We start from the raw sequence: 25,920 nt of genomic DNA, 5'->3' as shown, positions 1-25,920 counted from the left end.
ACAGAAAGATTCCTGAACTGTATGTACTGGACCAGGGGTCCGCATGTTGGGGTCACTGAGTGTTTACTTTTTATTTCCTAATGAATAAGTAAAGGGTGGGTGGGCAGGGAATCAGGTGTCTTAAGCCTTGCTCTTTTTGCAGTTCTTGAGAGCATCTGCCAGGGCGTGTAGTGCCATATCTGCATTAATCTTCTCGCAGTTGTATCCCATCAATCCGATCCTCATCACCTAGTGAAAAGAGAGGTAGACAGTGCATCAGAGCCTGCCGTGACTTAGCAGCATGATTCAGAAAGCTGTAACTATCAAACTGATGACGTTGCTCTTGCTATAACGGTTGAAAACGGTCTGATTTAATTAGTTCATAAATGTGAATTGTAATAATGGGAATGAAGTTGGCTATTATTTCTTATAGAAACACATTATTCTATCCAGGACTATCTCTGTTTGTGTTATCTTCCCGTCGACCATGCGACCTTTGGTTTTTCTGGGTCAAAATTTAAAAAAAGCTTTTTGGTCGTCTTTTTCGACACTTTTGTCGATTTCCCTCGATGTTTTTGTCACTTTTTTCAAAGTTTTGTCACATTATTTTTGTCGATTTTTATTATTTTTTCCCCCCTTTTTCTGTGCTTTTTCTGACATTTTTGTCACATTTTTCAGTGAACTGAGTAGTGAACTGATTATTTAGTAGTGAACTGATCATTTATTTTACTTGTGAATAGCGTTGTGTGAGCGTTGTGTTTTTTTTGACGATTTGGTTGAAAGAAACCCAAAGTTCTGATATAGAAACTTTTTGAAAATTTGACCCGAGGACAACAGGAGGGTTAAGGGTTTATTTTAGGGGAAATAATTCTCTTTTGAAAACATCACCTTCTGCTGCTAAAATGCTGAGACTGATGGTCACATCTATAATAGCTGATGACCAAAATGTTAAAGGCATATATTTCTCCACTGTACAGGGTTGTAATACCAGCAGCAACCCACCATGCCGATGGAAGGGCCTAGGCCTCCAGTCATCTCCATCTGATGGTGTTTCATGATATAGGCCAACAACTCCTTCCAGTTGTAGCCGTCCGGAATGGCAATGGTGGTGACAGAGGGGAGCCTCAAGTCCTGCAGGACATGTCACAAAATGACAGTGGTCACAACAGGGCAACACAATAACTCTGGTCAGTTGTAGTGCAACACAAACAGTCCTGTACATAAGAGATATGACATACAGGGCTACATACTGCAATATATATAATCTTCTACAGTGTTTATCCATTTTGTTGTGTCTTTTGTAGATAGGCTCTTTATTGTCCTTGTGCACAAAACACCAAGCATGTTGTTTTGTTTTATGTCTGTCTCACCCGTTCAGGGATGAAGAGCTTGAGGCCCAAGTCCTCCAGTCCTCTGTATAGGTAGGATGCCACCTCCTTGTGTTTCTTCCAGGACTCCTCCAGCCCCTAGAGGGAGACAAAGATTGATGGAGGTATGTGAGAAAGTTAGAAGTTGGCTGTGCCAACTCAAAACTACTGCACTATTATAAAGGCAAACTATGTTTCATTTTCATTTTCAACACTGTTTCATCCTTCCTCGTGATTCGATCGTGTTTTGAACAAAGACGTTGACATATTACTGCCAATAAAAGTGATTGGCATAACTGGAGCCAAAACAAAAATCAAGAGTGTGCCCCCAGCACGGCCCACGTTATGTACCAGTTGTATTAAGAAGGTTTTCACAAATGTCAATGTAAATAATTGAATTGTTACTCTAGAAGTTGTAAATGTCTTTCAGTAAAGTATCTACAACAAGTTGTGAAATTATCCCCGACCTTCTCAGCAATAACTGCCAGACTCTCTCTCAGGGCGAAGAATCCAGACACTGGACCAGTGTGGTGGTATCTAAAACCAGAGCAAACATGATTAAATATCCAGCACAAAGACACCCATAACATTCTTTTTTTTCCAAAGCTTGAATAATAATAGCCAATAATTTAAACATCTAATGTTTCTTAGTCTAGTTCTAACAGAGGTTAAGCAAGGTTAAGGTGGTATGAAGAGAGAGGATGAAATCAGTTGGTTGTAATGGACTTACACTCTGGCTGGTTGGCCATCGCAACCCCAGTAGTTGGACAAATGAGTCATATCAAAGAGGTAGGATACAGGTTTTGTTTTCCTGTTAAACATCTTGTGGCTGTGAGGGGTAACAAAGACAAAGAGATGATTGCTTGGTCTGATTTTTGTATGCAGTTGTGACAATTTAGGATTTGTATATGGAAACATGCATGCAGAAAGTCCCTGCTCACCATGCTCTGTCATTAAAGGAGATAGGTGCTGTGCCAGGAGGTGCATTCAGAGCCTTCTGAGAGCCAGTGTACAGGATGTCAATATCTGGGAGCACAATGAGAGGCAGATTATATCACACGCAAGCACATGGTAGCAGGTAGCCATCGTTATACATTAATCGTCTTACTTTGCTTGTCCATAAAAATTGGTGCTGCACCAAGAGATGCGACTGTGTCAACAAGGAAGAGGCAGTTATGTCTGTGGGAGACAACAGTGAGGAAGATGACATTGTATTTGGTAATTGTATGAAACCATTTCATACACAGTGCTTTAGGCAGACACATTAGGAGGCTCACTTTCTGCAGATGTCTCCAATGCCGTCTACTGGGTGACAGAGGCCAGAGGAAGACTCTCCATGTGTGAGGAAAAACAGGACAGGCTTGTGTTTTTCTACAGCCTACAGAAATACATACAATGGAGTTTAATCACATATGTGTTCTTGTTACTGACAGTGTAGATGATTATGTTTCTCAGTCATGTATTCAACATAATAGTTCAGACATTTGGACTGACAATATTTTTATTTGTGTTTGTTGTAGCTTTAGTAAGGTATGAACTGCCTACCTGTTCAATTTCCTTATTGCTGAAATATCCTCCAGGTGTTTTTACCATTCTATGTACATTGGCACCTAAAGATACAACATTTAGAACAACATTTGAGACAGACAGACAGACATATAGATTAATGGTATGATAATATAATAAACAATCAATGTAAATGTAGTTGTTTATCTTCGTTGGATGCGTGCGTAAAACCGTGCGTAAAGACGTACCCATTCTTTCTGCAATTTCTGCAACGCGCTCTCCCCAGATTCCGTTAATGGCAACGAGCACGCTCTCTCCGGGCTCCACCGTATTGAACACCGCGCACTCCATGGCCGCGTGCCCGGAGCCGCTCATAGCTATAGTCATGTTGTTATCTGTCTGAAATATGTACTGGATCCCTCTCTTGATGTCATTCATGATCTGAGAAATACAATAAAAACGTCAAACCACTTTATATCCTAGTTTGTCAGCTATTGTTACCATATATACGTGGCCTATGCATAATTACGCACAAACTATTGATGCAAATATTATATTGGTCTGTTTATGATTAAATCTAAAACAAAGTTGAACACTGAGTTGTTAACATGGATAATTGGTGTATCACAAATGTTTAAGTTGAATTTAGTCCAATAAAGCCCACACCTCAGTGGTGGAAAAACAATATTCAAACAATTTTACTCTACCAAAATGAATTATACCACAAAGTTAACAATACTACTCCAAACTTACTAGACTGAGATTAACCAAAAGACAAAATACACTTGCGCCTCCAAATTGTACTAAAGTTTTGTATTTTTGTAAACATGCTCATTTCCAAGTAATTATAATTGGATATATAGGCTAATATAACTCAGTCTATTTGAGTTTAAAACAAAGCGTTTACCTCAAACATTTCTGGATGCATGTGACCAATTATCGGCCTGCCCTGTGCGGCTAAAATACGTGGCGGAACGTTTGAGGGTCCAGGTCCAAACAGGTAACGCAGTGGAGCTTCCAGCGGTCGGAGAATGCATGCTGGCGGCGGGATGGTGGCGGAGGAAATGGAGCGGTCCAGGCGCTGCAGCAGAGGCGCGCTCCTCGCGGCCAGAAAACTGTCGACAGCCGCTGGTGCCTGCTGGGCGAGCAGCGCGCTCCGGCTAAACAAAGCCCGCTGCATCACGGCTGGTGTTTTGGTTCCCGAGAAGCCTGCCTGGTGTTATCACCACTGACAGACGGAGAGACTGATTCTGACTGTGAGTTTTAGGTGAAGATTTAAAACAACCAGGTCTTTGACCTTTCGGCCAGGGGCGGTGTGCCTCCCCTTACAGCTTGTGACCTTTAGAGTTGGCAAACGAGGCACAAATAAAGTAATAGTACACTAAATGGGGCAAAAAAAAGTGTTATATATTGTAGATGTATGGTTAACTTCTGCAAATATTTAACATTTCAAGGTTTTAAACGTTTAAAACTTTCAAAATTAGAAAGTACTCAAATAGCGTCTGAACAGGTGGATGTCAAAGCCTCTCCCCTGTTTGGAGGAGACTTTGTGGAAATATACAATAAAAATCATGATATGAAATGATTTTATCATCAGTGTCCACGCTTCAAATGTCAGTGTTTGAATTCAAGAAAATTCTCACCAACACAAAGACTCATCAATGCATGTGTTATTTTGTTACAGTTTGGATCCACCAGAACTATTTTTTGTGTCTCATTCCTGGTCTAGATCCATAGCACCTGACACTTGTGGAAAAGGGAGGATGTCCACTTGGCAGCTTAGAACCAGTTCATGTCAGTTTGCAGGTGGTTTGTTGATTTTGTTTGAGCATTCAGTTACAGCAGCATTGCGTTTGTAAAGAGGAGTCTCCTCTCAGAGAGCCAATCTGCTCTCTCAGAGGCTGAAGGGGGGCAGGCAGGCAGGCACACACACACACACACACACACGCACGCACGCACACACACAAACACACACACACACACACACACACACCCAACCACCCAACCAACCAACCACCAATACACACACTTCAAACACCACAGAAAATGCCTCAATCTCATTGTCTTGTGCGCATAAGCATCATACATGCATGTTTTAAGTGTTCCTTGTAAAGTAAGCATTTATGGTAATTTCAGACTTTGTTCTGTTTGTTGTGCTTTCTTGTTTCAGATCAAAAGTTTTTACCAACACAGGATAGTTAGATAGAATAGAATGTTATTAAACTTCAGTTTTCTAGAAATGCAAATTGTGTCTGAGATCCAGCTGAGAGAGGTCAGGTTAGTATTGATATGTGTAAAAGTGTGGGGCAAAAAAAACATTTGTCTCTCAGACTTTGGTAGGATTTGTGTGGAATATGCACTCTGTAGCTCTAACTGTTAAGTCACTGCTAGCAGGATCACCAGAAGGTGCCCCTCTCTGCGTCTGGCTGGGTAAATAATTACACCACTGGTAAATAAATGGGACTTGCTGTTATCCTCATACTGGCCTTTGCTCTAGACTGAACACTCAAAATCTACCCAAACAGAGCAGGAGGAGGAGCTGGGGAGAGATAGACAGAAAGAGAGAGGCATGCAAATAATAGTTTATCCACAGGGTGCATCGTAAAGCTGTTATAACATTCAGTTCAAAATAAGATGTTATGTCATGGGCTTTTTTTCCTGCTATGTCAATAAGAATGAAAGTGGATGAATTAGGGCTATACCATCCAGGTTTTCATAGATATATTGGTTTCTTATATTACACACCAAATATAGTAGGTTATTTGAAAGTCTACTTATTAGTAACCGCATAATGTTCCGCATGTTGTCACTATGCTTTAGAAATGGGTACTCTGTATGGATTAAGATGCTAGATTATGACGACACTTAACCAGTCAGTTTTCTCAAGTAAACAATCACATTGTTGGATTGAGCTCAGTGTAGGCCTACTCCAATCAGCTCCTTCGACTTCACAAAAGCAGAATGTGGGGGTGGGGAGCTCGGCTGAAACTACTTTAGTACTCTGGAAAAAATATCTGAAGGTCCACATATCCCCTTGTTGTTATTTTATTAAGGATTATGCATCATGTGAGCAAAATCAGAACTAAAATAATAAAACTAGATTTTAACACACAAAAAATATGAATAGGCCTAATGCAGGAGCTGCCTTAGTTGATATTATACTTTAGTGGTGCAAATTCCTTAACAAATTTGAAATGTCTGAAAACAAATGGACACACAGTGAACCTGAAGCCTTTTGGATCCCTCGTGGGACAGTTAGTAATCTGAAACCAACATGGACGAGACATCCTAAAAGTGCTCAGAGTAATGCAAAGTTGAAATCTCCAGAACAAGTGAGAAAATGGACCTAGATTTGGACTTTTTTGCTGTTTAAAAATATAAACAATGCATCTCAGCTTTAGGGAGCTCACTTGTTTGACATTTACACTTCCATGTTTTAAGTTCCAATTAAAAACCGTTAGCCTCCTATTTCCAGCCATATTTGTCTCTGTAATAGGTTTATCATGGTCCATCCCTGCTGTGTGCCTGTGCTGCATCGCCTTGCCTCATTTCTGCCTGCTGCTGCTGATGATGATAATGATACTGCTGCTGATGTCATCACCACCTCCCAGCATCCCAGGCACAGCAGCACCGCCATTTTCCCTAGTTTCAGACTGACTGACGGACAGACTGACGGCGGGCCAGCCTCGGGTTTATCTATCCGGCCCTCGCTCCTCCCTCCCTCAACACCCTGCGCTGCTGAAGCTGAGGCTGACTCCTTCCCCAGCGGATTCTCCATGTATGGATGCGCCAAGGAAAAGGATGCTGTAGGCTGACCAAAGTCACAGAGAAAAACGAAACATACACAGGCTGCCGAGGAGATTCAAGAAGGAGGCACCGGAGGATCCGGGCGCTGTTTTGAATGGGCAGAGGATTCACCCTCTGCGGTCGTCGAGTCTGAGTTGCTGAGGTAAGAAATGGCTCCACGGTTATGTTTTTCACGGTAGCCTACTAACGGGTGTCACGCCTGGGTGAGGACAGTAGTGTGTGTGTTAGCGATTTCGAGGCCTATTGTAGATGCGAGGTGGTAAATAAGAACGCTGCGTCAGGGTGTTTGATGTTTGATTCCGCCACTGTCAACAATTGGCTTTAGAAGAAAATACTCCACGAATCCACCCCGAATCAATTAAACGTATGAGCTCATAACAGCTGTGAATGTCATAAAGCTCTAATGATGCTACTGAACTCCTTTCTGACGCAGTGTTAGATGATGTGATGGTGTTTGTGCCGTTTATGTTTACGCGGCCCGTCTTTGAGGTGCGGCAGGCAAAGCAAGATGGAGGAAACAATATTGACATGGCTTATACATCTTTACCGCAATTCGTTTCTGAGAATGCGTGTCATCCTCACATTTATGTTGTAGCCACATTGAAATGGCGTATTATAAAGATGTTAAGGAGAAGGTGTTTTCTTCATTGATTAAGGCAGAGAAGATGGATGTGCGTGGCGCTGCCTTGAAGCAATAATACCGTTAAAAATCACCCTAAATGGTCTGGTCTTAACAGAGAGAAAAAACAATCTAAAAGCTATCATTAAGGTGTGGAAAAACACCACAGCTAATTCTAGACATTTAGGAATGCTATTTTCTTTGGGGAGTAGCAATGAGGAGATACAGTTTCATCACAAGGCCTCCAGCCTGTGATAGATGAGGCCAGGGGATGATGCCCGAAGAATAAGCAGCCATTTTACTGTAGAATAGCAGGGATGCTGCTGAATCTTCCTGCCAAATAATGTCCCAGCCATTTAGTCAGCGTATTTCAGGTGCTGTGTGTCTCAAACCGACTGATTCAGGGCCTGGAAATTGAGAATGTGTCTTATGTTTGGTTTGGCTAACAATTAACAGTAATAACAACAGACCATGGATGATTCAAATCAATCATCATTTTTTAATTCTGTATTTCTTGGTATTTATCCTTATTAAAGGTATAATGAAATGCATGGTGCAATACAAAAGCCCCTGTTATCATCTGACAGGTTTGTCTGTATCCTACACGTCTCTACATGCAGTGGTATTAAACCCCTCTCATCATCTACCTGTGTAGGTGCCAGGTGTGTGTCACACAGATCTTCAGCTCTCCTGCTCACTCACACACCATCCTGCAACATGGCGACGGCTTCAGTGAAGGTGGCTGTGAGGGTCCGACCCTTCAACTCCAGAGAGATGGGGAAGGACAGCAAGTGCATCATTCAGATGTCAGGAAACACCACCAGTGAGTATACATTTTAAGTCATTTTTAATTATATTAAATCTGATGGATGTGGACTTCAATGTTTACATTGTGTTGAGAGGTGCAAAAATGTGGTTTTGGCATGACCTGCATTGATTTAACTGGAATGGGAGCAAAATAAGTACATTTCAGACAGTAACTTTCCTCAGTGAAATTTCAATGAATATATTTTTTATATTTCTCCTATTTTGGTTAAACAGGGGCTATGCAGTTTTGGCCATTTCTTCGCTGTTTTCTCGCTTTTTGCTCGCAGGTTTCTCTATAGAGCTCCCCCTACAGCTTCAGAAAAGATATTTGGCAGCTCTTATGTTTACTCGTCTGACTCCTCGCTCGGTCAGTCTTCCGTTTCCTCTTTCTCTGTTCCTCCGACAATGCTTTCCTAGCTTTCTGCTTCTTTTTTGCCAGCTCAGCCATGACGATAGTGTGAAAAACTCCATTGCTACCTTGTTCTTGATAGCCAGTTCCTGGATGGGGGCGTGTATGTGTGCAGTGCCTAAAGCAATTAGTTACATCGTGAGACCTGATATCACGCGATACTTTGGCGGCTCGCCGGCCAAAAGTTGGCGAGGGTGGTTTTTCAGCTCACAGGCGCTAGGGGGATACAAGATGACCACCATTCAACCCGAAAAAAGACATATAACCATTCCAATGACTCTGAAGCTGTTCAGTTAAGGTAAATTAAGCTAAAAAAAAAACTGCATAGTTCTCCTTTTAAAGCCACCATTGAATTTGAATGTGTTTTGCTTATTTGTCACTTCACTTGGATGTTTGAGCTTCACTGTGCAGAATGATGTACATGCAGAGTTTGACACCAGAAGGCTGTTTTCACATTCATCTGCTGTAGGGGAAAAGTTTCTCTGTGCTCACCTTAAACCTGAGTTCAACACATGTAGGGCTGCAGCCCAATTATTACTTTCATTATCAATTAAATCTGCTGATTATTTTATCAGTTAGTCGAGTCATGGTTTGGGCTTTATAAAAAAAAAAAAAAAGAAGTCAGAAAATAGTGTAAAACTGTCATTATAATTTCCCAGAGCCCAAGTTGACGTCTTCAGCCTGCTTATTGTATCTGTACCACGAGTCCAAAACCCAGAGATATTCAACTTACTGTTATATAAAACAAAGTATAGTAGCAAAGCCTCATTTAAAGAAGCAGCAAATATTTGGTATTTTTGATAGAAAAAAAGACCGAAACGATTTATCGCTTATCCAAATAGTTGCAGCTCAATTCCCTGTGAATCGACTAATTGATTAACTGACTGTTAGTTTCAGCTGTAAAGACATATACGTACAAGCTGGATTTTGTGACATCACAACTAGTTTACAAGCCAATCGTGTTTCAATGCGCAACTTGCACAAGTTTGATGTTGAAACTTGAGAATCAGTGAGAATGGACTTATCGATAAAGAAAGAGACAGCTGGTATCCAGCAGTCAAACTGTTAAGATATTAGATAAATCTATATCAGACATAAAAGATCATTCAAAGCAGAGTGTTTTGTCTTTAAAAAATCACACTGTCTCGGGGTTTAGTAGACTGAAAGCAACACATATGTGCCAACTTTTATTTTAACTTTTTCCTGCAGCAACAAAAGGATTGGCAACAGGGAGACATACAGTACCATAAAATACTGCAATGATGTGTTCCTTCCTTTTTTTATAGAATATTATAGTCCCTTTTTCTTTGATACTGTTCTGTCTTTACATAGGTCATGTATCTTTTAAAGTCATGGCTTTAGAGAGTGGCACCCAGAAATGCAGAGATGTCCTGCTGCTGTTTTGATCATATTCCTGCGACCTACATTGAGCCAAGTTTAGCATTTCACCTCAGTTATTTGTCTGGTAGGCAGCTTTGCCCTGCAGCAACACGAGGGTGGGCAGCAGGGAGGCATGCAGCATCATGGCAGCCAGAGAGGGAAACAAAAGCTTCAGTCAGGCCTACAGCCTGTCAGTGTGTGTAGGATGCTTCGACTGTCGCAGCTTTCCTCTCTCATCATACGAGCTGCAGGGACCAAAAAGACCTCCTTGTTCTAGTTGAGCCCAGACGCAGGGTCAGCTGATGCAAGTGTGTGTGTGTGTGTGTGTGTGTGTGTGTGTGTGTGTGTGTGTGTGTGTGTGTGTGTTTGTGTGAAAGAGGGAGTACGTCAGCCTGTTGTGCCTGTCGGTGTTTTTAATGACCTCATTAGAGCCACAGATTTCAAACTTGCATTATTTAAACTCATTAACTTTACTGACTCTGAATGTGCTCACAGTTGTCCTCTTATATTCTTCTGCATTGTGGCCACACTGCCCCAACACCCTCTAAAGGATACGGCGGTATGGCTAATGGATAGATGGATGCTCACACTGTTGTTTCTGGCTGAGTGCACATTTCAGCTAGCCTAGAAATCTAGACACACCCTAGCGGCAACAAATGTAATTTGCAGCCAGGGTCGTGTAGCAACTCTCCGTTGGCTTGCAAGCTGGAAAAACCAAACTCTGGCCGGGCCAATCACTTCGTGTATAGAGTCGGTGGGCGGGCTTATGGCTGCTGCTGCTGGCGAACAGCGGTCTTTCGAATCGGCTTTGGCCACGACTCTCGAAGACTTGGAGTTAAGCTTTTCTTTGAGAAAAGAACAAAGAACGGCACTGAAGTCATTCTTAAAAAAAGAAGATGTGGTCGGAGTTTTGCTGACCAGATACAGCAAAAGTTTAATCTATCAACTAGCTCCGTTACCTTCTTCGTTGCTCTGGTTGGTTGTAGCGCTTTCCTATTGCGTGCAGAGGGAATTTGAAAGACAACCGTTTATCCCGCCCCTCGGATTGAGCCCTGCCAATGGTGTGTTCCCAGACCCAACATCTTGATGTGGGTCTGGCTTGTCAGGCTACGTTTCAGCAGGATGTACTGTATATTTGCTGCTATATTGAATGTCCAAAGGGGGCGATGCAGTGGATTCAGTTTACAGCCGAAAGAGCATTTGCTCCTGCCCAGTTCTTGTTTCATATTCTAGGTGCACATCACCTCTTTAAAAAGGATGAGTGGTGCATTTTAAACTGCTGCTATTGATACTAACTGTGATATAGTAAGGCCTCTCTGAACGGCATGTGTCTTTTCTTTCTCTTTAGTTAGAGGTGAAATCATTTCAAAGTATTTTGATCTCTCTGTTGATGAGGATTTTTGACACATTATATGCTGGTACCAATAATTAAAATTGTAATGTAGAAGATGGGTTACTTATAGACAAATAGCAGTACATGTTTTTATAACAATGTGGCAATGCATTACTGATTGTGTATCTAAGCATTTTTTGCTGCTATTTGGAGATGGAAAGTAGGGACGTGACAGGGAACAGGGGGAAGAGAGAGAGGGGGAACGACATGCAACAAACATCCCAGCTGGGAATTGAATCAGGGATGTTGAGATCACAGTATAGCAGATTATATGAAGTCAACCAGGCTGGTACCTCTATTTACATGTTTTGGTAGTTCAATTATTTCCTTTATAAATAAGCACAAAAAAGAGAAAAACACTCTCTTTTTCCATTGCTTTGATGCATTTCCACCAACTGTGTAGTGATCACAACGTCAAATGCAATCACTTGACTCTTAATGATTTCTGGTTCTTTCCACAAAGATCTCTTTTCTTTTCACACAACTAGAAAACATGGTTTGTTTAGACACTGAACTCAGATTTCAAATGAGAGCCTTCTGCTCACAATATTCTCAATCTTGTTCCCAGTGAAGAGACAATGTTACTGTGTTTTCTTTTTAGACACCAGAATGTGTGATGATTTTGTATTGTATTAAGAGTTTTGAGAACATGACACCTTTTGGAGCATTTGTTGTTTTGCAAATGACAACCGTTTTAGTATTTGTGTCACCTGTTCTGGAAACAGCGCTTCTTTTTCTAACAATCATGCAACAAAACAATCAAGACAAACTGTCAATAATCAAGATGACAAGACACAACTGGATCAAAGTGATCATGATGGAAAATTACGAAACATTTTTGGTAATTTAAATGCAAAATGTGTTTAAAAAGATTAAATTAATATGTGTGTTAGGAGATGATAAAGGCTCGGTGAAGTTCCAACGAGACAAATAGAGCGAGCGAGAGAGAGAGAGAGAGAGAGAGAGAGAGAGAGAGAGAGAGAGAGAGAGAATGCATTGCATTAAAAGATGTAGTTTCATAATCAGAAAGAATGTGCATCCTGCAGCTTTTCTAAAACTGACAGTAAATATAATGAAATGAAGGAATATGCAGGTAATTAGAGTGACTCGGTTTCTGATGCCTCTATTTTGTTTTATTTTAGCCATCCTGAATCCCAAACAGCCAAAAGAAAACAAGAGTTTCAACTTTGACTATTCTTACTGGTCACACACCACGGTGAGTTTCACTGCATCACTTAGTTTTAAATACACATACTACTAGTCAGATAGAAAATCCATGATTTGCCCTAGAACAAGTCACTTATAATTGATAAAAATATTGATTGAAATGTTAGTATTAAATCTCATGCTGCTCTTCCTCTCTCTCTGCAGCCTGAGGACATCAACTATGCGTCCCAGGTGCAAGTATACAAGGACATCGGAGAGGAGATGCTGCTTCATGCCTTTGAAGGCTACAACGTGTGCATATTTGCATACGGCCAGACGGGAGCGGGCAAAAGCTACACCATGATGGGGCGACAGGAAAAGGACCAGCAAGGAATCATACCTCTGGTAATACAAAATACAGTTCTGACCAAAAAATAAACAATTATCTTCAATCATTGTGAAAATCAAAGATGCAACTTTGACCAAAACAGTGACTGTTCTTTGTTTTTCAGCTGTGTGAGGACCTTTTCACCAAGATCCATGGAAGCAATAACGACAACAGCATGGGTTACTCTGTGGAGGTGAGTGATGTCAAACTCTCTTCACTTTTTCCACATTTGGTGTCTCACAATGGGCCTCAATCTTAAAACAAGTCCCTGAACATCTACTTAATGAATTAAGGTCTGATGTTCTGAGGCATACAGTACATATTAGTTTTTTTTTGATAAATTAAAGGAAACATATTGCTGATGTGCAGCTGGTATTGTAATTATATTATTGTGTCAGATAGTCTGAAGCGAATTCACTTGATTTCTAATCTTTTACTGTCCCAGGAGCTACCACGTAGCAATGATAACCGTTTTAGAACTTCCAAACACATTTTACAACACAATCGGCTCTTTGCCTCCTCCAGGTGAGTTACATGGAGATCTACTGTGAGCGTGTGCGTGACCTGCTGAATCCCAAGAACAAAGGAAACCTGCGTGTCAGAGAGCACCCTCTGATGGGACCCTACGTTGAAGATCTGTCCAAACTAGCTGTCACCTCGTACAACGACATCCAGGACCTGATGGACTCTGGAAACAAGGCCAGGTAACAGAGCGCGACTGAATGATAGTGACGGACTCCTTAGATTATGAAGTGTAGTGATGAATGGAGAATATATGCCAATGAAGGCTGTATGAATAAATAAATCAGGGGCTGTAACAAATAATGGATGGAGCAGATAATGCCGAGTTAGTAATATGCACCTAACACAGTATTTTCTTCCTTTTTTCAGGACTGTGGCGGCTACCAACATGAACGAAACCAGCAGCCGCTCCCACGCCGTCTTCAACATCATCTTCACACAGAAGAAACACGACATGGACTCGGAGAACACGTCGGAAAAGGTTCTGACAAGCTCAGCTCACAGTCAGAAAGACATGATGTTTTCCTGCTTCTCAGACAAACAAATGGATGATTTGATGATGCTACAAGGCAGACAGAAATGATTTGTGTTACCTTTTATGATCTGAGTGGAGGCCGCCTGTGAATGTTATTGTTGTATTGATCGATGTGTTGTTGTATTGATCGATAACCACATGTAACACTTTACTGCCAGTTCTCCTAGTGCACTTTCAGCTGAAATATCTTAGCTGAGGTGTATGTTTGATCTATTTCTTTTTATACAGAGCCTCTTATTTTGAACACATTTTGTGTCATCACAGGTTAGCAAGATCAGCCTGGTGGACTTGGCTGGCAGCGAAAGAGCCGACTCAACCGGAGCTAAAGGAACCAGACTGAAGGTGAGAGGAGGATGTTTTTAGATTTGTTTTTATGACATTTCCGCCTTTCTGGAGGAGATAGAAACACATTTAATAATGATTGTTTGAATGCAATATTTCAAATTCAAAATGTATGAATAGATGGACAAATAAACTTGACTTTTATTTGCAGGAAGGAGCAAACATCAACAAATCTCTGACCACACTGGGGAAAGTTATTTCTGCTCTGGCTGAACAGGTATGGTTTAAAACATAAACAACAAAAAATATGATGTTCTTATTTTTTTGTTCTCCAAATAACAAACGCTGGCGTTTTTCTTCCCACTTTCAGGAATCAATACCACCAAACAAGGTCAGTAACACTAACAACTTTGAAACAGCAAATTGAATTTATACAATCTTTTTAAAATATTTTCCTGACGTGACTAGAGAATACATTGTGTTTATTTACAGAACAAGAAAAAGAAGAAGGTGGAGAGTTTCATTCCCTACAGAGATTCAGTTCTGACTTGGCTGCTGAGGGAGAACCTGGGTATGCACACATAATAATAAACCTTAGCTTTTACCAAAATAAAAATCATTTTCTGTGTTCACTTTACATATTGTCTCCCTTTCTGTCTTTTAGGAGGAAACTCTCGTACAGCCATGGTGGCTGCCCTCAGCCCTGCTGATATTAACTATGATGAGACCCTCAGTACCCTCCGGTGAGAAAAATATCAAGAACCTTTATTTTTAAAGATCATTAAGTCAGACGTTTTCCCCACGGAAATAACATATTTTGGAGATATAATGTCACGCTTATACCACATATTAGATTTGATTTTGGAGCATTTTGATGCATAATTTGTGAGCCCTTACAAATGCCTGCTGACCTTTTTACTGACATTAACAAATGGGGGAACTTACAGTAGCATCCTTCTCATTTTGGCCTCATATTGTCTTTACTTGGTCATTGTAATTCATTATGCAGAACCTGAGTAATCATGCTTTATAGCTTAATGGCTTCCTGACCTTGACGGCCTCCGTCCCTCCAGGTACGCTGACCGTGCCAAACAGATCCGCTGTAACGCTGTGATCAACGAGGACCCCAACAACCGTCTGGTGCGTGAGCTGAAAGAGGAGGTGGCCCGCCTCAGAGACCTGCTGTTTTCACAGGGTCTGGGAGACATCATAGAGAGTGAGTGTCGCACAGAGAAACGCAACTCTCACTCATAGAAAATGCACTTATACAGGCATACACACACACACACACACACAGACAAACAAACCTGAATTTCGACCCTTTGTGCAGTTTCTGACTGTACATGTAAGACAGAGGATGACTATTTAACTTGGAGTGTGGGTGTCTCTCACACTCATTGTCTTCTCCCCTCTGTCCTATTAGCGTATCGCAGCACCTGCCCCGACATCGCTGGTTTGAAATGTGTGTATAACTCTGGCAAGCCTGCGCTTTGCAACTAATAGAAATGAATCCCGAGCTGGCCTTCCTCCTCCACCACACCAGAGACCGAACAAAGAGACTATATGTGAAGTCAGTCATGACATAAATTAAGTAAAAAATATTCCAACCTGCCATGATTATTTGGAGCAACACAAAAGTAATCTATGGTCGCTGTAATAAGTTACTCTTTTCTCATGAATCCAGCAAAATGGCCTCCTTTTTTCTTTCCATTAGTTGGTGTTTCAATGGTAATATGTGATTTATCTCTCATTTAATCTGGCAGGTCCAGCCTCTTAATAGCTTCATCTTCATAACACAATTTTAATTTGGCTGTGATTTTCTATTTTTCTGAGAAGCTTTGATCCGTCATCCTGTAGCCGTTCATTAAGAGTCTGAACTGTCCAACTCTTTGTTTCTGCAAAAACAGAGAAGCAGACAGAGTCGAAGCCAGCTTTGGCATAAAGCATGATTGTGATGCATTTTGTTTTACAAGACTAGTCATCATTGAAGAAAGGACTGACTGGGAGGACGCCATTTTAGATTGCTGAGGAGCTCTTATCTTTGCGTCCTGGTTCTCTGTGTGTGGAGCAAATTGAAGCTATGAGTCAGGTGCTTAGAGGCCCGCATCCCCGGGAGCTGTGCTACCAAAGGCTGCGCTAAACACTTTGAAAACATGAGGACATGCAAAACATAAGAAAAAACTGAGGCTGTATTTTGTCTTTATGCATTGTAGCGATGTATATATTTTTGGTTTTATTTTTCATAACATTGTCATGCTTGCGAGCATGTTGAGTGTCTATTCAGTGTCAGAGAAAAAAAAAACTTCTGGTCTCTAACTTTCAGTCTATTTGGCATTTTTGCTCGATCAGTTTGAGTTGCTCTTTTCTCTCTGTCTGCCTTGGCTTTGGTAAGCAAATTACCTCTGCTTCTTTGATCCATTTTTTGAGCTTTCTCTTCTTTTTTTTGTACTCCTCCCTGTTGTTCCCCTATTTTTTTTCCTTCTTATCTGTTTCTCTGCGTGCGTTACCTGGCGTCTGCTCCGTCCTTCCGTCCTTCTGTCCTTCCTTCCTTCGTTCCTTCGTTCCTTGCTCACTTCCATGCACCGCCTCTCTCTCTGGCAGACCTGTGCGATTACAAGAACTTTGTGAATAATCGCCAGGCTGTCAATCAAAGGGGTGATCTCTCCGCAGTGTCCAATGCCATGACAGGAATGAGTCCCTCCCCCTCGCTCTCGGTCATGTCCAGTCGGGCCGGGTCCATCAACAACCTCCATGACCGCATCTTCAGCCCGGCAAGTGAAGAGGCCATCGAGAGGCTCAAGGTAGGAAGGATGATGCTAAAATTGTTCAGGTTGCAGAGTTGGGAAATGGGAGATCAGATTTGGGTTTGTGGACAGAAATACAGTAAGATGAGTGGGAATAAGAAAATCAAAGAAAAGGCAAAGAAATATGATGGAAGGGCTCTTGTTAAATCCAAGATTGAGCAAAGTGAATAATTACAATTTGTATAACTGTTACATATCTGTCTTAATTTTGCCAACAGGAAACCGAGAAAATAATCGCAGAGCTAAACGAGACTTGGGAAGAGAAGCTGCGGCGTACGGAGGCCATCCGTATGGAGAGGTTCGTCAAACGTATTCATGCATGATTCATGTTTTCATAGCACTCGATCAGATTATTCTCCCCCAGCACATTTACAGTTTATTTACCCTAAATTAAAAACAAATGGACTATTTTGGATGGTTTGACCCTTGAGCTATATGACGTTGTTGGATTGCCAGATGACTTTGAAAGTAGGAATACACCATATTTGTATGTATATCATATTTGCATGTATATCAGCATGGATGTTTCCTTCCTGTAGAGAGGCCCTGCTGGCTGAGATGGGCGTTGCCATGAGAGAAGATGGAGGCACTTTGGGTGTCTTCTCCCCAAAAAAGGTACGATGCTCTCCACTGTTGCACAACAGTTCGATATATTTACATCTGTCTAAACTTCAGTGGTGGAATGTAACTAAGTATAGTTACTCAAGTACTGTACTTAAGTGCAAATTTGTGGTATTTGTACTTTACTTGAGTCTTTTCTTTTAATGCCACTTTCTACTTCTACTCCGCTACATTTCAGAGAGAAATATTGTACTTTTTACTCCACTACATTAATCTGACAGCTTTAGTTACTAGTTACTTTACAAATTAAGATTGTTGCACACATGTAGTTTATAAAATACAATGTTTTATTATAAATTAAACTACCCAACAATATAATGACCTACAAATCCATCTGAAATGATTAGCCGATTAATCACTTAGTTGATTAACAGAACTGTTTGGATCGTTTCCAGTTTCTAAAATGTGAGGACTTTTCTGCATTGAGTACTTTTACTTTTAATACTTTAAGTACATTTCCTGATGGTACTTCCATACTTTTACTTAAGTAACATTCTCAATGCAGGACTTTTACTCGGAACAGAGTATTTTTACAGTGTGGTATTAGTACTTTTACTTAAGTAAAGGATCTGAATACTTCTTCCACCACTGCTAAACATACACAGACACTAAAACACGTTTGTCATTATTTCCCTTTAGACGCCTCATCTGGTGAACCTGAACGAAGATCCGCTGATGTCAGAGTGTCTGCTCTATTACATCAAAGATGGCATCACCAAGTAACGGTTCTTTTTTCAATTGAATCCAGATAATGTGCTGTTTCTGGGAATTGGTCTCAATTGGATTACCTTATCTTCCCTCAGGGTTGGCCGAGAAAATGCCAAGACTCGCCAAGACATTGTTCTCAGCGGCCATTTTATCAAAGACGAACACTGCACCTTCAGCAGCACCACGGGCCCTCAGGGAGAAGGTAAAGGCTGGCTGCTCTCTCTTCATAACTACAACGTTAAATAAATGTTGTAACAAGTGAATACATATTGAAAGTTAAGACAAGCCATATTGTATATGTGTTGAATACTCTTTTGTAATAGTTCTATAATCTCTTGAACAGGATGTGTCATCCTGGAACCATGTGAGGGCTCAGAGACGTACGTCAACGGGAAGAGAGTGAGCTCTCCCACTGTTCTGCGATCTGGTACGTGTGGAGCTTCATATTTTGTTGTTTAAAAAAAAGGTGTAAAACAAAGCAACTGTACTAGGAGAGTAAACAGAGAAATGTATCGAGAGATAAGAAGTCTGAGTCTATTATTGCCAATGTGGAAACAAGTGTTTGGAAATCAGGATAGCTACCAAAGAATTTTGGTATTGTAACACAGGTCTAATCTTTAATTACTGTCATTTTTTTTATGGTAAAAAAAATTTGAACTTTGATGTTTTCATGTGCACTTTTTAGGGAACCGCATCATCATGGGGAAGAGCCACGTGTTTCGCTTCAACGACCCGGAGCAGGCTCGTCTGGAGCGAGAGAGGACGCCGTGCCCCGAGACGCCGGTGGAGCCCGTCGACTGGGCCTTCGCTCAGAGAGAACTGCTGGAGAAACAAGGCATCGACATGAAGCAGGAGATGGTGCAGAGGTGTGTGGGGAACACATCATTATGTATTTACATTTGATAATACCACTTTTCTGACATATAGTTGTGTGATCCCTTTCAGGCTTCAGGAGCTTGAAGATCAGTATCGCAAAGAAAGAGAAGAAGCGAGTAACCTGCTAGAACAGCAGCGGCTGGTGAGCACACACAGGAACACAGTCATTTACCATGAGAGAAGATGTATAAAAAAAAATGTGTATTTATTGCATACAGAAGCAACTCATTCTGGTTTTGATCTGGTTCATATGTTTTCTTCCAGGACTATGAGAGTAAACTGGAGGCTCTTCAGAAACAAGTGGACTCTCGGTACCTGGAGTCTCCTGAGGAAGAAGAGGAGCCTGAAGAGGAAGGTAATCTGTCCCTTTTTAACTGACCCATCAAAGCAATCATCTCTGAATCAACCTGTATTTGGTCAAAATGTACTCAGATGTTATGTGTCTTGCCCTTTCAGTGCCGTGGACGCCTCGTGAGACCGATTTGGCTCTGTGGGCTTTCAGGAAGTGGCGTTTCTACCAGTTCACCTCTCTCAGGGATTTGCTTTGGGGCAACGCCATCTTCCTTAAAGAGGCCAATGCTATCAGTGTGGAACTGAAGAAAAAGGTGGGATGTTTGTTACTGTAAAACATTGTCCTTATTCAGCACTGGGAGATATGTCATTTATGTTGTTGTTTTTTTTAAGTTTTAGGTAAACATAGTTTGTTTCAGTACTTTGTGTTGTAAAAGATTCATTCAAATCGGCCTTTTGTTGTTGCCTTGGTGTTATCTCTCAAATCATAATACCCCCCATTGCACTAGTCTGAGTGCAAATTGGAATCATTTTAGTGATGGTGAGGAGAGTTTGCTTCTCAGTTCAGACTGGAGGCAGACTGCAGAATATTAAGTGTCAGTCAGTGGCCATTCTGGGCTTACCACAATGACTTAGCCCAGTGAGTCATCACAATATAATACACAGTGCTGCATATTGAATCTAAGCTCTGTCCAGCCATCCATTTAATAAAAGGTGCATATAATAAAGCATTTTTTCGGCCAAAATGAAACTTTACTGCTTCATGTCTCACCCAGTTCTTTCCATTTCAATAAGCAGAAGATTGGACTCTTACTTTTATAGTGAATACTGCAGCTTAGAAATCCTTCTGATGTTTTGCAACAGTAGTAGTGCCTGACTTTTAATCTGTGTTACTTGTAGAAATGTTATTGTTTAATGAAGACAAATATTACCATATTAGTCCTTTTCATTGCTGATTGAAGGTTTAGGAATTTATTTTGTGTAATGACATAAAGTACAGTGGCACTCTTGTATTATATTTTCAAGTCTCTTCTGTTGATACTTTGAGAATAGTGAAATCCTCATTTTATAATGCAGATATGATTCAGGAGAATATACACAAGCAATCCCTCATGTCTTATGTCCCATGTTGTCCACAGGTGCAGTTCCAGTTTGTGCTGTTGACAGACACCCTCTACTCTCCCCTGCCCCCCGACCTGCTGCCCCCCAGTGTGGCCAAAGAGAGGGAGAGACGACCTTTCCCCCGAACCATCGTCGCCGTTGAAGTACAAGATCAGAAGAACGGAGCCACACATTACTGGACTCTGGAGAAACTCAGGTACAGCGGGTTTGTCATTTGAACTGAATACAAGGCTCAAAGCTGATTCCATGGTCAAGTTCTGTTTATCCACCCATAAAATCATGGAAATGTTGGAGTCAGTAAGAATACCAACTATTCTCCAACAGTGCCTTTAATCTATAATATGTGTTTTTATTTCAGCTCTGTCTTTATATCACATTTTGATCCATGCATAGACTGTATCAGCAAACACTGATGTTTTCTTTTTACGCTGCCCCCTGCAGGCAGAGGCTGGACCTGATGAGGGAAATGTACGACCGTGCTGCAGAGCTCCCCAGCAGTGCTGTGGAGGACTGTGATCACGCTCTGACCGGAGGCGACCCCTTCTACGACCGCTTCCCCTGGTTCCGTCTGGTCGGCAGGTACGTCACCTCCCTCCCTGAGGCAGTATTGATTTAAATATTTCTTTTATTGCACAATGAATGCTTGTCAAAATTGAAATGCCTTCCTACCTTCTCCTCAGGGCTTTTGTGTACCTGAGTAACCTACTGTACCCGGTGCCCCTGGTACATCGCGTGGCCATCGTCAGTGAGAAAGGAGAGGTGAAAGGCTTCCTCAGAGTGGCTGTGCAGGCCATCTCAGGTACAAATACAGGTTGAATATCTGTCTCATCACAGTCAGATGCTGTTGAACGTGTCGTTGTAGCTGTTCTTTTGAGTTCTTTTGTATGAAGAAATAATAGTTTAACATCTTGTCTTCAGCTGATGAGGAGGCCCCTGATTATGGCTCTGGTGTGAGGCAGTCAGGCACTGCCAAGATCTCCTTTGAAGACAAACAGTTTGAGAAGGTACTAATTGGCTGGCGATGTGTATCGGTATTCTTTAAAAGTGTCCTCTAAGACCAATAAAAGTCAGATAAAATGTAAGCGTTGAGACTTTCTGGATTTCCTCTCTCAAATGTTAATGTTTGGTGTATATGGGTTCCAGGCTGATTGTTTTCTGTCTTGTTCCAGTTCCAGACTGAGTCGTGTCCTGGTAGTCTCTCCCACTCCAACACCTCCCAGGAGGAGCTGCGATTCGTGGAGGGAGAAGGACAGACCGCAGAGATCGGAATCTCTGCCGATGAAGTCAACAACAACACCTGTCCAGGTGAGGTGACAACCTGTGCAGGGACTGCTGAAAATCCTGTGCTGTGCTGTTCAATAGTCTGGGTTACAAGAATGTGGCCCTGTCAAAACACCACACATTGGTCTCTTTCAGAGTTGACCCAGCTGATGTTCATGGTACACCACTGCTGAAATAAATTCTTAATTTAATAGGAACAGTATCTAAAAAGTTGAAATGCCACATACATGTGTGTATCGCTGCCTCTTCCTCTGTTCGATGTAGCCGATATAGAGGCTCCCCGCAGCCCAGTGAAGAGTTCAGGTCTGGCTCTGGATCTTCCCCAGGACCTCTCCCCGGAGAAAGCTCTGTCCCACCTGAAGATCGGCAGCACCTTCACCTTCAGAGTCACCGTCTTACAGGCCTCCAGCATCTCAGCCGAGTACGCCGACATCTTCTGCCAGTTCAAGTGAGTTTCAAGCACGTCTCCACAAAGTCATGTCTAATATTAATATACAGTATATGCCATACAATCCTTACTAAATGTCTCTTGTCTTCGAAAGCAATCTCTCTTTTCTGTGAACTATCTAATACATGCAATATAAAAAGCTAATTTAGCATAATAAATACATCCTTTTTTATATCTGTAAAAAATATAACCCTAACCCTTGCAGTTGGATTTTGGACTAATAATGATATATTAATGCATGCATATGTATACCTTTCAACTGACACACATTGATATTAAAGCTCAAAAGAAATAGTTTTGTCACTAAATATTATCCAGAAAAAGGAGAGCAAAGGGAGGTCAGTCTAATATAATGGCTTCATCTTTTTCAGCTTCATCCACCGCCATGATGAAGCTTTCTCCACTGAGCCGCTGAAGAACACAGGCAGGGGACCTCCGCTGGGCTTCTACCATGTTCAAAATGTAAACAGTGAACAGCACATTCAGACCTATTATTAACAGACATATTACTGACTACAAACAGTTGTGTTAGGGCTGTGTTTGAGTTGTATTTTTCCTCTCTTCTCTGTTAGATCACAGTGGAGGTGACAAAGTCCTTCGTTGAGTACATCAAGACTCAGCCAATCGTCTTCGAGGTGTTTGGTCACTATCAGAAACAGCCCTTCCCCCCGCTCTGCAAAGACCTGATCAGGTCAGGATCCTTTCATGTCCCCCAGCTGATGACTGATTGGGACTTATCCCGATATTTTTAGATGGAATGAAAGATTTCCTCATGTTTGTTTTCTTTGTCTTGTTATTTTTTTTTTTTAGTCCCCTGAGACCTTCCAGGAGGCAGTTCCCCAGGGTGATGCCCTTATCCAAACCAGGTTAGCAGTGACATTTAATGTGCCTGAGAGTATATCAAAATAGGGCTGCAACTAACAATTTTCATTGTTGATTAATCTGTTGATTATTTTCTTGATTAATCGATTAGCTGTTTGGTCTATAAAATGTCCGAAAATGGTGAAAAATGTTGATCAGTGTTTTTCAAAGCCCAAAATGACGTCCTCAAATGTCTTGTTGTGTCCACAACTCAAATATATTCAGTTCACTGTCATAGAGGCGTGAAACTAGAAATATTCACATTTAAGAAGCAGGCATCAGAGAATATTTACTTTTTTTCATAAAAAATTACTCAAAACCGATTAATCGATTATCAAAATAGTTGGCAATTAATGTAATAATTGACAACTAATCAATTATTCTCTGCAGCTCTAAATCAAACATTTATTTATTTATTAATGATATGATCTCCACAGCCTGCTCTATTGTTCTGCTTCCAATTTGATATTCACTTCAGCTCCATTTAGCACAGTCTGGTTTACTCTGTTAATCTGTTCTCTCTTGGTTCCTCCAGTGCCGGCCACAAAGCTCAGCACTCTGACTCGCTCCACCGCAGGACCTTGTCACGCCAAATACGACCTCATGGTCTTCTTTGAGATCTGTGAGCTGGAAGCTAACGGAGAGTGAGTCGCGTTTACACTTTAATACCACAAAGCAAGGGACACAGTAGATCATACTGTATGCGCAAAGAATCTTTTTTTTTTGTTACTGCAACGGATATAATCAGCTCCGTTAAAGATTTGAGTATTACCATTAAATGTATTGATTATCTCCCTTTCTATAGCTACATCCCAGCTGTTGTTGACCACAGAGGTGGGATGCCCTGCCACGGCACGCTCCTCTTACATCAGGTCTGACATTTCACACCAAATTACAAGTTACATATTTATATATAGATAATATATATTGCTCTGGATAAATCGCTTTCCAGATTTTCTTAGTCTTATATCTCTCATTTGAATAACTTTCAATTTTTTTTCAATCCATTCAGCTCTTTTATCCAACTGCTGGAACTCCAATAACAAACTGGTTTGTCTTCTCTCGACTCCACAGGGCATCCAGAGGAGGATCACAGTTACCATCGCGCATGAAACAGGAAATGATATTGAGTGGAAAGAGGTGAAGGAGCTGGTTATTGGTGAGTGATAAGGACAATTCAAAAACATCTCTGGCCAAATTGGTTAGAATTAAGTCGGAAGAAATCTTTGAAAGTACAGTTTTTCTCACTGGATGAATCCCATCATGACTTGTTTGACTTCAGGTCGTATTCGAAACACACCAGAGGCCGATGAGACCATCATAGACCCCAACATTCTTTCCCTCAACATACTGTCTTCTGGATACTTCTGGCCAAAACACAGCGACAAGTATACTTTATAGGCAGATTTTTAATTTACTTTAATTTCTTTTTTCTCTCTTTGTATTTGCTATTTGATATTCAACAACATTTTCCTCTTTGAATTCAATAACAAAGCTTTATCATATAGCCAGATCAGTTGCTTTAAGTAGTTTTTTTAACATTGCTTCCAACGTTCCTTTTATAATCAAATATTATTTGGCTTCGATGCATTTTTCAGTTTGCATGGATCAGTATGGTTTGCTGAGTTCAAACTTTTAACAGCTGCAGTTAAAAGTTTCTAACTCTTGTCCTGTTTCTCTTTATCCTTTGCTAACGCCAGCGTCTCCTTGGGAGTTGATCATAGGTATAACAATCATGACAATCATTTTTATCAGTTATTGTTTTATGATAACAAAGTGGCCGTTTGCTCACAGACGTTCCATGAGGTTTTTCTTCTTCACAAATCATGCAGATAGATGACTAGATTTATGCTTTTCACAATGCAGAACTTTCTACCGATTTGAGGCAGCATGGGACAGCTCCATGCACAACTCTCTGCTTCTGAACAGAGTCACTCCCTATGGGGAGAAGATCTACATCACCCTCTCGGCTTATCTAGAGGTACTAAGTGACATCCGTTTGACTGAATTAGTTTTTTTGGAGACTAAAACATTCTGTCAATAATAAGAATTGTTCAAAACCAAGAACAATTCAGCCACATTATAACCAGAATCTTCTGGATTCTGATTTGTTTTGTCCGATATGTTTGAACTAGATGGAGAACTGCACTCAGCCAACAGCGATCACCAAAGATTTCTGCATGGTGTTTTATTCCCGGGACGCAAAGCTGCCGGCCTCTCGCTCCATCAGAAACCTCTTCAGCACCGGCTGCCTCCGGCCCTCTGAGAGGTACAGATTCATGGATTCATACGGTCTGAATCTTACACTGATTCTGAACCACTCAATCTCAGAAACTTGTTCCTGTTCAATAAAATTGTTAGTTAAATTAATTTTGTCTCTGTCCTTCTCAGTAACCGTGTCACTGGAGTCTATGAAGTCACCCTCTGCCACGTGGCGGACAATGGAAGTCCAGGTGAGAACAAATTCAAAGAAAATAATCAGTAAATATAACAAAAGAATTTCCTCTTTAACTGGGGTTTGTATTTTTTTTTTTCTTTGTCATTTAAGTTTTTTTTTTCTTATTTTTAAACGTACAAAAAACGCTCAAGTGGTACAAAATGTAGAAAATACAGTCCGATAGAGGAATGGCATATCAATAAAGACAAAGTCAAAACTGTTCCTGTTTAAATGAATATGAACATACAATTGGATATACTAAACATATGGCTGCTGTTACCTGACATATGAGAGAAGGGAAATGAAAATAATATAGTATGTGTATATATTA

At 41.0% G+C, this 25,920-nt stretch overlaps 2 protein-coding genes across 2 annotated transcripts in view; one reads left to right on the top strand and one right to left on the bottom strand.

The window, feature by feature from the left end:
* Nucleotides 1-120: 120 nt before the first annotated feature.
* On the bottom strand, nt 121-4,032 carry agxtb (alanine--glyoxylate and serine--pyruvate aminotransferase b). Its single transcript, XM_078264171.1, has 11 exons — nt 3,760-4,032; nt 3,101-3,293; nt 2,892-2,956; nt 2,624-2,724; nt 2,455-2,525; nt 2,288-2,372; nt 2,077-2,175; nt 1,814-1,883; nt 1,350-1,445; nt 982-1,110; nt 121-228 (listed from the first exon to the last, which is right to left on the bottom strand). Exons 1-11 carry the CDS (start codon nt 4,030-4,032, stop codon nt 121-123), a joined length of 1,290 nt encoding a protein of 429 aa, XP_078120297.1.
* Nucleotides 4,033-6,519: 2,487 nt separating this feature from the next.
* The window catches only part of kif1ab (kinesin family member 1Ab), a 27,931-nt gene continuing 8,530 nt past the window's right edge, over nt 6,520-25,920 (top strand). Inside the window, exons 1-40 of the mRNA XM_078264744.1 lie at nt 6,520-6,801; nt 7,934-8,101; nt 12,410-12,483; nt 12,639-12,818; nt 12,926-12,994; nt 13,327-13,505; nt 13,693-13,804; nt 14,123-14,200; nt 14,352-14,417; nt 14,511-14,531; nt 14,633-14,711; nt 14,805-14,883; nt 15,214-15,356; nt 16,811-16,941; nt 17,163-17,242; nt 17,484-17,559; nt 18,205-18,284; nt 18,369-18,475; nt 18,617-18,700; nt 18,959-19,139; nt 19,219-19,291; nt 19,414-19,504; nt 19,606-19,754; nt 20,580-20,758; nt 21,004-21,141; nt 21,243-21,361; nt 21,481-21,566; nt 21,732-21,867; nt 22,108-22,291; nt 22,663-22,753; nt 22,864-22,982; nt 23,102-23,157; nt 23,688-23,796; nt 23,958-24,024; nt 24,227-24,311; nt 24,435-24,540; nt 24,853-24,876; nt 25,019-25,133; nt 25,288-25,421; nt 25,544-25,605. Of these exons, the coding sequence (XP_078120870.1) occupies nt 7,996-8,101; nt 12,410-12,483; nt 12,639-12,818; nt 12,926-12,994; nt 13,327-13,505; nt 13,693-13,804; nt 14,123-14,200; nt 14,352-14,417; nt 14,511-14,531; nt 14,633-14,711; nt 14,805-14,883; nt 15,214-15,356; nt 16,811-16,941; nt 17,163-17,242; nt 17,484-17,559; nt 18,205-18,284; nt 18,369-18,475; nt 18,617-18,700; nt 18,959-19,139; nt 19,219-19,291; nt 19,414-19,504; nt 19,606-19,754; nt 20,580-20,758; nt 21,004-21,141; nt 21,243-21,361; nt 21,481-21,566; nt 21,732-21,867; nt 22,108-22,291; nt 22,663-22,753; nt 22,864-22,982; nt 23,102-23,157; nt 23,688-23,796; nt 23,958-24,024; nt 24,227-24,311; nt 24,435-24,540; nt 24,853-24,876; nt 25,019-25,133; nt 25,288-25,421; nt 25,544-25,605 (4,048 nt within the window). The 5' untranslated portion in view covers nt 6,520-6,801; nt 7,934-7,995. The remainder of the gene's footprint in view (nt 6,802-7,933; nt 8,102-12,409; nt 12,484-12,638; nt 12,819-12,925; nt 12,995-13,326; nt 13,506-13,692; nt 13,805-14,122; nt 14,201-14,351; nt 14,418-14,510; nt 14,532-14,632; nt 14,712-14,804; nt 14,884-15,213; nt 15,357-16,810; nt 16,942-17,162; nt 17,243-17,483; nt 17,560-18,204; nt 18,285-18,368; nt 18,476-18,616; nt 18,701-18,958; nt 19,140-19,218; nt 19,292-19,413; nt 19,505-19,605; nt 19,755-20,579; nt 20,759-21,003; nt 21,142-21,242; nt 21,362-21,480; nt 21,567-21,731; nt 21,868-22,107; nt 22,292-22,662; nt 22,754-22,863; nt 22,983-23,101; nt 23,158-23,687; nt 23,797-23,957; nt 24,025-24,226; nt 24,312-24,434; nt 24,541-24,852; nt 24,877-25,018; nt 25,134-25,287; nt 25,422-25,543; nt 25,606-25,920) is intronic.

Source organism: Sander vitreus, chromosome 12 (genome assembly GCF_031162955.1).
Source record: "Sander vitreus isolate 19-12246 chromosome 12, sanVit1, whole genome shotgun sequence".
NCBI classification, from domain to species: domain Eukaryota; kingdom Metazoa; phylum Chordata; class Actinopteri; order Perciformes; family Percidae; genus Sander; species Sander vitreus.
The sequence above is the reverse complement of the archived record's forward strand: the minus strand, read 5'-3'. Positions and strand labels throughout refer to the sequence as shown.